The sequence below is a fragment of the Rhineura floridana genome, chromosome 3, assembly GCF_030035675.1.
Source record: "Rhineura floridana isolate rRhiFlo1 chromosome 3, rRhiFlo1.hap2, whole genome shotgun sequence".
In the NCBI taxonomy this organism is placed as follows: domain Eukaryota; kingdom Metazoa; phylum Chordata; class Lepidosauria; order Squamata; family Rhineuridae; genus Rhineura; species Rhineura floridana.
Window position 1 is genome coordinate 181482396 of NC_084482.1, and position 11910 is coordinate 181494305.

An 11910-nucleotide genomic window follows, 5' to 3' on the forward strand; every position below is an offset into this window, starting at 1 on the left:
CCAGCAATCCATTGCAACTAAAGATCATGGCAGCTTGCAAGAGTCCATGCTTCTCAGCTGCAAACAACAGCTCTGCAGAGAATGCAAGTCTCAGTTTGAGTTGGGCAAGATGAAAAGGGGCTTTGCCAGATTTAAATGAGAGAGAGGGAGGGGCAGTTTATATTTCCAGATCCCCCCCCCTCATACACTCACCCCCTCCCTAGCCCCCTCCCTCCCATACATGAAGGAAATCTGTAGACTTTGGACCATTTTGTAAATCGGCTACCTCTAAGAGCCAAAGATAGGTTCAGTGCCACACCAGAACTTCTGTGTGTTGATGATAGCTTTGCTGGGTGGGTTTGCACAAGTTGCTCTCAACTAGTTTCAGTTCCTTCATTGGCAAAATGGGCAGAATAACATATTTCCTGTTCTAACAATTTGTTTTGAAGCTGAGTAGAAATGTAATCGCAACCTTAAACTTGGGGATCTAATGACATTATTTGTGAAGGTAGTTGATCTACCATTGCTGATCTTTAACGTTCACTCAGTACTGTCAACAATGTGTGCTAGGCACTGTACAGAATGCAAAAATTGCATGGCTCCTGCCCATGCAGACAGACAGTTGTTGCACTGTGTTCTGATGATGATGGCTGAAAAAATATATATTTCCCCTTATGTGCCCCTTCAAGCTCAGTTGTTCTCACAGAGAGTTTATATCTTCCTCATTCAGCTGCCTTTTCTATTAGGAACAAGGAGCCAGAGGGCTTTGTCATGCTGAGATCTTATGATTACTAACATACTAAAATCCAGTATCTAGAAAATCGTATTTGCAGAAATACATAGAGTTGCATTATCTCTACCCTGCCCCCTTCCATTCCCTCTTAGATAGTTTACAAAGTCCATACACTGGAATTGCAGACAGGATGCATGTCTTGAGTTCAGTGTAAATGATGAAGAATTTGCAAATGAGTTTGTTCAGAAAGCTTGTTGGAATAGGACAAAAGACAAAAAGAACAAGCGCCAAAATAAACATTCTTTGTTTGATTTTGAAGGCATGGGGGGCAGGGGGAGGGAGGGATTCTATTCTAATTGAAATAGTTTCTGAGCTCTGTCATCCTGACAGCCTAGGCATTTCACATCACTGCCAGAAACAAATCCAATCCTTCAGTAATCAGAGAATCCCATGTGTCTGTTTCCGGGGGGAGAGCTATAGAAAACTGGATTCTGGCAGCAAAGAAGAACATTGACCCAGTTCTGGGCATTTTTCAGTGCACACACAGGGACGGGGAGTTTGCTTTCTTCTGTGTGAGATCCCTGCACTAACAGTTAGTCCTTCCAAGCACTGACAGCTTTGCTGTTTGACTGGAGCAACTTTTCACAGAACTGATTTTCCTCCGGAACTGCAAGGGGAGGGAGAAGTCGGGAAGAGCTAATGAGTGAGCAGACTGACTGTCTGCATTTCTTCCTGAGGAGGTCTGGTTGGTGATTAAGGTTGGAACGAGATGTGAGGAGGAACAAGGGGCTGCCACCAAAAATGGCAACCCTGTGACAAGTTACGTCCTCCTCTTCCCCATAGTGTGTAGTAATAGGAATAGATGACATGATGGACCTTGTGTTATGCATTTTCCCATCCCTAGTAGCTAGGGATGTAAGAAGACAGCGATTTCCAGTCCGACCTGCATGCATCACAATCAGCACTGTTTCTGTTCTGCTGCAGTTTGGTTTCCACCAAACACTAAGTGATCCATCTCACTGTCCACCAATTAACTTAATTTGTGTAACTATATGCAGAACTTCCACATATTTCACTGTAAAGGAAACATAAAAACAATGTAAAGAAAAAGTTCATTCATTTTGAATCATTTGTGGAATTAAAAACAATGACATGAACAAATACTGATCATATTCACTTGACTGATTTCCATCCTTGACCACAAGACAAACATGTGAACTGCAGCGATTTCCACTTCCTTTTCTGTTGGAATTCTCTGACATCCCTACCAGTAGCAGCCAAAGTTATGGAGAGGCCATGGCGACTTAGGAAAGATAGGATGTTGCTGTATACAAAGTCACACTATTTGTCCAGTCTTTTACAATCTTGGGTCCCCAGATGTTGTTGGACTGCAACACCCATAATCACTGACCATAGGCCATCCTGACTGGTGTTGATGGGATTACAGTCCCACAACATCTGGGGACTCAAAGTTGGAGAAGGGTGATCTGGCCAATGGTTGTCTTCTCTGACTGGCAGCAGCACTTCAGAGTCCCCAGCTGAGGTCTTTTTTACATCACCCACAACCTAATCCTTTTAATCGGAGATGCCAGGGATTGAACCTCGAACCTTTCACCATGTAAAGTGTGTGGTGTACCACTGAGCAACGTTCATTCCTCTCCCCATGCCATAAGTTACCATTTATTTATTTTTCTTACATTTCTATCCTGCCTTTCTTCCATCATGGAACCTAAGATGATGCGCATGTGGTTCTCAGGAGGTCACCCATCCAGGCACTGACCAGACCCAGACCTGCTTAGCTTCAGCAAGGTGTTGGCCTCATGTTACAGGGCAGGGAAAGTTAACACAGAATTGCTCTTTCCTAAAGCAGCTTGTCTGAAGAACACAAGAATTCTCAGACCCAAGGTCCAGAATACTGTGTCCAACAGAAGCAAGAGAGATTCCTCTTGCTGCTTCTTGAAACTTAGAAGGACATGCTATCCCTAGCCCCCGCCCCAGTTCAACATTGTATATTCATAGGTAAACTACAGTTGTAGGTGGAAGTTCCATTTAGGTGTCTTATCTTAAACCATATTTGCCAGTTGCTGTTACCCACTCTCCTTCACTCTAGTACCAGCTATATGCTCAAACTGGCCTCCATTTTATATTGCCATCTTACTGTCCAAGGAGAAATACAGATGGCTGACTAAAACATCTCACCACAGGTCCATCCTTCAAAGGAATAACCTAAGACTTCCTGAGACTATTCAGCACAGAGTTTCCCAGTGGTTTCAGACTTCCTTCTTGTCCTGAAAACTTAAACTTTAGATGTATGGGGCTGCAAGCATCAGTCAATCACTCAGTGGGATTAGGCAACTAAAGATTTAATTGTAAAATTTGACAATATGCTAGTTAGTCACATAACACACTAGCTTTGTCGAACAGTTTCTGTTTATGCTCCAAAATGAGCAAAGGATTATAGAGTTCAGACAGTGAAAACTCCCAGCTACATCAATGCTTTGTTGAAGGATTTCTGTACTGCTGATGTAATGAACAAGCTTACATGTAGCTCTTGGCTCTGCTATAACAAGTAGGTGTGGTTAAAATCACAGCTGGAGAATACCAACTGATTAGGAGAGCAAGGAATGTGTAACTGAGGAGTCTGAGTGCCTGTCCCAATGCAAGTGGAACTATGGTAAGGTACGAGAGGTTTGCATCCTCTTGATATTGATAGGGAACTTTAGAACCTTGCTCCAGAATACTGCGCAAATGCATAGAGATTTTCTGCAACAGATGACAAGAATTGTTTAACAAAGAGATTAATGTGGAAAAACTTTCCAAACAATAGGAAGTATGTGGGGCCCTCCAGATGTTGCTGGACTACAATTCCCATCTTCCCTGATCATGGGCCATGCTGGCTGGGCTGATAAGAGTTGGCATTGCAACAATATCTGGAGAACCACAGCTGTTCCCCATTGCTGCTCTAAACAATGGTAGGTAGCTCTCTCTCTCCCCCCTCTGTGTCTTTCATAAAGACAGTCACCTTGTTTCAAGATCCACAGAAAAAGCATTTTCATTGAGATGTTGCAGAATGAAATATATGTACATTTAATCAGTTAAAAGCCAAAGAGTTAATCAGCTAAAATATCTTGGTTGACAGCCTTGCTTTTGATGACCAAAGCAATGCCTAATTATTTTTTTTGTGCAGCTATTTAAAAGTGAAAAGCTCTTTGGGGATCATTTCTAGAACAGTATTTTGCCCTCATGGATTGTTTTTTTAAAGGGAGAACCTGCCTGTATAATATAATATTTCCTATTCATGGATTTGGCTCAAGTAAGTAGCTCATCTCCATGTAATATACCCATATGTAGAAACTCAGGTGATTCCGGTAAAGGCCAATCTAGAAGCACAGAAGTCAGAAGCAGCCCTGTATTTATCTTGTCCTCACATAACATCCCCAAACAGTGCTTTAGAACAGTATAATTGCCATACACTGCAATGGTACAGATTTGCCAGTGTGGTACTAATTTTTTGGTACTTATACTGAACTAATTCATCACCACTGTATGTACCATTTTTGTGTGATACAACAGGGGCATCTCAAGATCTTCTGCGATGTCACAAAGGATCGCAGCGAGCACCTGTTGGATTCCACAGCTCGGGCAACAAAAAGTCACAAGTTGCCCCCCCTTTCTTCTTTCCTCCCTTGGCCCAGCCCCAAAGCAATTCCAATCCCACAAATGTTGGAGGCCATGAATTCCCATTATGCAAGTGGGGAACTAAGGCTGTAGGTTAAGAAACAGAAGGTAGAAAACATGGAATAAGACCAAAACCACCCATTGGCCCCACAACTGAGCACCGGTTTGATCCCAAGACTAGCAGTCGTTTAGGTGTTTAAAGGGCCAAAGCTGTGATTACTGTATGTAACTTGGCATTGCATTTTCAAATTTGTCTCCACAGGTATTGTTAAAACATTGCTAGAGTGGATATTGTCCGTTGTGTGTCTATGCACTACTGCCCTCTCCTGGACAAGAACAAAACTGTCCCTCTGTATATTACGCAGAGCTTCCACAAAGAACCTCTTTTCAGCGTACAGTTTTGGTTCACAGGATTGCTTCTACAACTCATTTACATGATGAAAAATCAGAACATGGGACATGCCTGTTTTTAGGTCAGGCACACATTGTGAAAAGAGTTTTGCATTGGATCCTCATGCTGGAAATGGCTTGAAATTAATGGGGAAATAAATGCTTCCCATATTATAGATTTAATCAGTAGTGTGACTAGGGGGTGGAAACGTTCCTGTCAGCATCTGTGAAATAGGTCTATGATGTGTTACTCAAGTAAGAATACAAGATATCTAGTCTGAAAGACCGTCTCCTCCAACATCTGAGGCCTGCTTTGTCCAGCCACCAAAAAAGGTTTGGTTGGAGGGAATATGTGGCAGAGCCTTTTCTGTAGCAGCCCAAAATTATGAAATTATTTCCCAAAAGAAGTGAGACTGGCCTCTCCCTGATGGCTTTTAAGTTTTTGTTTTGTTTGATTTTCAGTGGTTTTTAAACCGTGATACACAATTTTGACTTCTCTCTCTTTGGCATTTTAGCCTCTGGCTTTAATTCTGTTTCAAAGTTTAAACATGTTCCAGTTGTTTTATTGGTTTCAAATGTTCTTCTAAACCACCTTGGACCCTTGTTAGGGCTGTGATTTGCAGTCTAGAAATTTTCAAATAATGAATTAATAAAGGGTACTGTTAGCACTTCAGCTGCTCCATGAGCTAGAGGGAACCCCTCCCAGCTGATGAAGCATCTTGGTCCCAACTGGCAAAGTGTCAAGGTGGTTAAGCAACAGGGCGACAAGGCCAGGGCATCCCACTCTTATGGTATTGGTAAAAAGGAAGTTGAAAGGCAGAGTCAAGAGGGTCAAATCACTCCAAAACGCTTGAGAGTAGTTTAAAAACACAATATTGGAAGCTCAACTAGAGTGTATACCACAGATCATGAAAGGTAACACCAGGGGTAAGAGGATGCCGACATGGTTAATGAGCAGAGTCAAAGAGAGATTAAAAGGCTTCCTTCAGAAAATGGAAAACTTGTCTGAATGAAAATAAAAAGGAACACAAACTCCTGCAAAAGAAATGCAAGAGGAGCACATTGCTAAAAACATAAAAGCCAACAACAAAACATTCTTTAAATACATTCAAAGCAGGAGACCATCTAGGGAGGCGATTGGACCTTTGGACGGCAAGGGAGTCAAAGGTGGGCTAAATTAGGATAAGGAGATTACAGAGAAGCTAAATGAATTCTTTGCCTCTGACTTCACAGTGGAGGATAGAGGGCAGATCCCTGTGCCTAAACTAACTTTTGCAGAAAGGGAGTCTGAGGAACTGAAGCAGATAGCAGTGATGAGAGATGAAGTGCTAGGCTTACTAGACAAAATAAAAACTGAGAAATTGCCAGATCTGGATGGCATCCACCTGAGCATTCTCAAAGAACTCAAATGTGAAATTGCTGGTCTTCTAACAAAAATATGTAACTTGTCCCTCAGATCCACCACCATACCTGAGGGAAAGTGGCCAATGTGACACCAATCTTTAAAAAGGGATCCAAGGGGATCCCAGAAATTACAGTCCAATTACCGTAACATCTGCTCCAGGAAAACTAGTAGAAAGTATTGTTAAAGATAAAATAACCATGCATATAGAAGAACAAGCCTTGCTGAAACAGAACCAGTATGGCTTCTGCAAGGGTAAGTCTTACCTCACCAATCTGTTAGTATTTTGAGAGCGTCAAGAAGCATATAGATAGAGGTGATTCAGTTGGTATAGTGCACTTGGACTTTCAAAAAGCTTTTGACAAGGTAAAAGACTCCTGAATAAGTTTAGCAGTCATGGAATAAGAGGAGAGGTCCTCTTGTGGATCAGGAACTGGTTAAGCAGCAGGAAGCAGAGGGTAGGAATAAATGGTCAGTTCTCCTAATGGAGGGTTGTAGAAAGTGAAGTCCCCCAAGGATCTGTATTGGGACATGTGCTTTTGAACTTGATCATAAACAATCTGGTGTTGGGGTGAGTAGTGAAGTGGCCAAGTTTTCTGATGATGCTAAATTGTTTGCTGATGATGCTAAATTGCTTCAAAAGGGCCTCTCCAAACTGAGTTAATGGGCAGTAAAATGGCAAATGCAATTCAATGTGAGCAATTGTAAAGTGATGCACATTGAGGCAAAAATTCTTAATTTTACATATACGCTCATCCAGTCTGAACTCGTAGTGACTGCCCAGGAATGAGACCTTGGGGTCGTAGTGGGTAGTTCAATGAAGATGTCAACCCAGTGTGTGGCAGCTGTGAAAAAGTCAAATTTCATGCTAGGGATCATTAGGAAAGGTATTGAAAATAAAACTGCTGATATAATGCCGTTATACAAATATATGGTACAACCACATTTTGCATACTGTATACAGTTCTCGTCGCCTCACCTCAAAAAAGATATTGTAGAGTTGGAAAAGGTTAAAAAAAAGGGCAACCAATATGATCAAGGGGTTGGATCAACTCCCCTATGATGAAAGTTTGCAGCATTTGAGGCTTTTTAGTTTAGGGGAAAGGCAAGCAAGAGGTGACATGGTGTGGAGAAAGTCTAGAGAAAAGTTTTTCTCCCTCAAAACTCTAGAACTTGTGGATGAAGGTGAATGCTGGAAGATTCAGGACAGATAAAAGAAAGTACTTCATGCAGCTCATAGTTAAGCTGCAGAACTTGCTCCTAGAGGAGGCAGTGATAGCCACCAACTGGGACAGCTTTAAAAGAGGATTAGACAAATTCATGGAGGATAAAGGTATAAAAGGCTGCTAGCCACAATGTCTATGCTCAGCCTTCATAGTTGGAGGCAATATGGTTCTTAGTATCAGTTTTCATCTTCTGCAGGTGAGGCAGTGGATGTACTGAATCAGTGCTTGGTTACTATGATGGACTGGATGAGGGCCAATAAACTGAAGCTTAATCCAAACAAGACTGAGATGCTGTTGGTGGGTGGTTCCTCTGACCAGCTGGGTGGTGTGCAACCTGCCTGTTCATAGTTTGGGGGTTCTCCTGGATCCATTGCTGTTGGTTGAGGCACTGGTAGCTTCTTCAGTGGCACGGAGTGCCTTCCATCAGCTGAAGCTGGTGGCCCAGCTTTGACCCTATCTGGACAGAGATGACTTGGCAGTAGTAATCTATGCTCTGGTAACCTCAAGGTTGGATAATTGCAATGCACTTTATGTGGGGCTGCCTTTGAAAATGGTTCAGAAGATTCAATTAGAGCAGAGTGTGGCTGCCCAATTATTGATGGGTTCAAGGCGAACAGATCATACAGCATCAATTCTATTCCAGTTATACTGGCTGCCTGTATGCTTTCAAGCCCTATCAAAATGTTAGTTTTGCCCTGTAAAGCTCTTTATGGTTCAGGATCCCAATATCTTCTGGAATGCCTCTCCCAATATGAACACATCCGGACATTTAGATTTTCTTCCGAGACCTTTCTCAAGGTCCCCCCTCTGAGGGAGGCTGAGAGGACCTTTTCAGTTGTAGCACCCCATCTGTGGAATGTCCTCCCCCATGTTGTCTGCCTGCCACCTTCACTGACATTTTTTCAGCGCCAGGTAATGAGTTATCTTTTATTGCAGGCATTTAATAAACTAAGATGATGTTGCTTGCATTAGTGTGCTGCCAAAGTTTTCTGTGACTGTATGGTGGTGATTGTGGTTTTATTATTTTGTTTTATGGTATCACATATTTATTTTGTTTTTTTAACAGTGTTGTAAGTCACTTGGAGACCTTCAGGTAACAAGTGACTAATTAATCTAACAAACAACAACAACAACAATGGAAGCAAGGGCAGCTGGGTTAGTACCCTGTAGGCTGACTAAATAGGCCCGCTTAGATGGAGCTCAGTGGTGGCAATATCTTAATAGCTACTGATCCACTTTACCGGAACCCATTCTTTGGACCTTTTAAGTAATAAAACATTAAGTAATGTTCAGTATTACATAAATGTGTGCCATTACACAGCCTTTGTAGAGATATAGCATTGGAGTCTTAATATTCATGTGCACAGTCCAATACCATTTAAGAAATGAACAGAAATCACAGTATTTCTTCTTCCCCCCTCTCCCCCTTTCTCCCTCTTCTCAAAAGGACTCTCTGCAGATGGTGGCACCAAGCGACAAGAGCATCTGTCCCGATTTTCCATGCCTGATCTAAGCAAAGATTCTGGAATGAATGTCTCAGAGAAGATGAGCAACATGGGAACACTGAATTCCTCCGTCCAGTTCAGAAGTGCGGAGTCTGTCCGTAGCCTACTTTCTGTTCAGCAGTACCAAGATATGGAAGCCAACCTGCATGACCTCACCAATCCCATTGGATACAGAGACACATCATCCCGTGGAAGGATGCATCAGAGCTTTGACTATGAAGGTGGGATGCCAGGAAACAAGTTGGCGGGACAAGAGAGTGTCAGGCATCCCCCCATGAGTGAGCGCACACCCAGACGAACTAATCTCCGAGATGATGACCGACGTTATCGCCCCCACAGGCCCCGGCGGTCAAGGCGCTCCCGCTCAGACAATGCCCTTCATCTTGCCAGTGAACAAAGCTATAAGTTGAAAGAGAGACCCTCTCTACGAGCCAGGGAGGACTATGATCAGTTCTTGCAGCAGAGAAGTTGTAGAGAGGCCATGGAGCAAGGTGCAAGAAGAAATCTGTATGGTCAGTGTCCAAGGACTGTATCAGATCTTGCTTTGCAGAACCACTTTAGTGAAAGATGGGGACCCTATTTTGCTGAATATGACTGGTGTTCCACATGCTCCTCCTCCTCTGAATCTGACAATGAAGGCTACTTCCTTGGAGAACCAATCCCGCAACCCAGCCGCCTCCAGTACGTCACCAGTGAAGAACTCCTTCACAAATATGGCTCATACAGCATGCCTAAGTCTTCCACGCTAGGTGGTCGAGGACAGTTACACAGCCGGAAAAGGCAAAAGAGCAAAAACTGTATCATAGCATAACCACGTTGCCCAAGCACAGTGTTGGAGAATGTAATTGCTTCATCAACTTGCACTGTTGTAGGTCTTAAAAGTGCTTTTTATTGTAACAAAAAATCCTGGCAAGTGAGGAGCTGTAAGAACAAGGTCGTAGACAAGGGTGTATAAATAGTCATAATTGTTGGCATGGTGAATATATTTTGCACATTTTATTTTGGGGATGGAGGGAAGGATAAAGTTTATTTTAGCATGTAATCGTCACAAATTTACCTCCTTCCCACAAGTAGCTGCCACCCATTTAATACCCAGTTCACCCACGTGTTTTTAGTTGCCATTGTTTTCTATAACCAGCAGTTAGCTACTAGTTTATTCTCTTGACTTTTTCTTTTCATTTTCATCACCTCTTTTTTGTCATTCTTCTGCCATATTGCAAGGAAGTGTAAGTTATTTCCATTATTGTTCTGTAAAATGCAAAGAAAAAGAGTTTGGAGAAAATATTTTTGTATTTTGTAATATCTGAGGAACTTCTGTATCTTAGGAGTCGCTGGGAAACTCACGCACATCCATCGTGCTTTTCGGCCAGAGCTAAACAAACAGAGCTTCAGAACCCTTTATCTTTTGCCATCAAATTCCTTCTGGATCACCAAGGCTTTCCTTTCTGCACCTGCTTGAAACAAAACAACAAAAAAGAGTCTTTCAAAATTTAATTCGCTCTTGAGGAGGCCTACAGGGTTGCTTTTAAAATCTACTAACATTTACATTTTGTTATTCTGTAGAACAAATACAGACATCTGTCACTGAAACAAAATTAAAATTCATTTTTTTCCAAATACATAAAAAGAAATATAAACACCAAATGTTTGAAAAAAGTTAAAGAACCTAGGTCTGAGTTTACATCTCTTTAGAGAGGGCTGAAGTCACTAAAATTTCAGCTACTTTTGGGGGGATAAACCAAAACAATTGTAAATGGTGCAGTTGTGTGGTGTCAGCATGAACTTGTTTTGAGTATAGAATTGTTTTCTGGTGCTCTAGTTTCTTGGCATATGTTAACTGCTGTTCATTACCAAGAGGTATCTTCAACACTGCCTTCTTATGAAATGCATAATGAAATGAATACATCTTAATCATGTCAGACTTAAAGCCTACCCTCGGGAGATAAACACTTCAAACCCATTACAAAGGCAGTTTGAAGGGCCTGTCCTCAGGGTAGAATGGAGTCCATTCTTTGGAAGCAGAACAAAGCAACAACAACTTCAACATGGTAGTTATATACATAGGGCTCAAAATGTATTGTGTGCTATGGTGGATGTGAATTTTTTCTCTGTACGCTTTAAACAATTGGGAGATTGACATCAAGATGTATTCTATATTGTTTCCAGATGAGATAGTGGGAAAGAAGGAAGTTCTCTTTTTACTGTAAGGTTGTAAAATGGGTTTCGGTAGACCCCAGCTAAGTAGGATCTTGCCAACTTACAACACCTGTGTATGGCTCTCTGGAGAGTTTGATGACTCTGTTAGAACAAGAGTCCATTGGAATAGATAGCAAAATGCAAATTGGTGTGAGTGGGATTTTTTTTTTAAAAAAAAATACAAAACAGGTGTGAGAGTCCTGACTCTCCGGTAGACCTAAGAAGCAGGGCCTTTGGACCTGCTCCAGCTCCACTGCAGAACAAGCCTTGGATCAATGTGCTTGTAATGCTGAGGGAACAGATGGCCTTGCCTATTGAAAAGCAGTGACTTGGAAGGAAATCTCAGATACGGATGTATCCATAGCACAGCTAAGAATCTTTTTGTTGTGCATAAGGAGAATGTGATAATTATGATTTTTTTCAAAAAAAAAATAAAATAAGAAAAGAAACAAAGTGATGTCTAAAAAGAAAGTATTTCTTGGCTTGGATGAAGGAAGATATTAGTCCAAACAAAAAAATATATTTTCCTTCCCCCCCCCTTTTTTTTTTTACAAAGGTTCTATTCACTATGATCTCGTTAAGGGTTATATATATATATATTGCTTTTCATTTCATTTTATGCTCAGTGGGCCCTCAGTGTCTATCGTCATTCTGATATACCCATGGACCTCTCACAAGAACACAGTTTCCAGTGTATTTCAATGCAGGGGCAGCTCAACTCATAGAAAAAGGATATTCACACAAAGCTGCCCATATGGGAGCAAGGAAGCTCTTGTGAGCACCGTGTTCGCCTCATCACCA

At 41.8% G+C, this 11910-nt stretch overlaps 1 protein-coding gene across 3 annotated transcripts in view; it reads left to right on the top strand.

Moving 5' to 3' along the window:
- Nucleotides 1-11534, top strand: part of PRICKLE2 (prickle planar cell polarity protein 2) — a 148939-nt gene extending 137405 nt beyond the window's left edge. For all 3 annotated transcript variants that reach the window (XM_061618726.1, XM_061618728.1, XM_061618727.1), the window contains exon 8: nt 8856-11534. In XM_061618726.1, coding sequence (XP_061474710.1) covers nt 8856-9724 — 869 coding nt within the window. In that variant the 3' untranslated portion in view covers nt 9725-11534. The remainder of the gene's footprint in view (nt 1-8855) is intronic.
- Nucleotides 11535-11910: the final 376 nt, after the last annotated feature.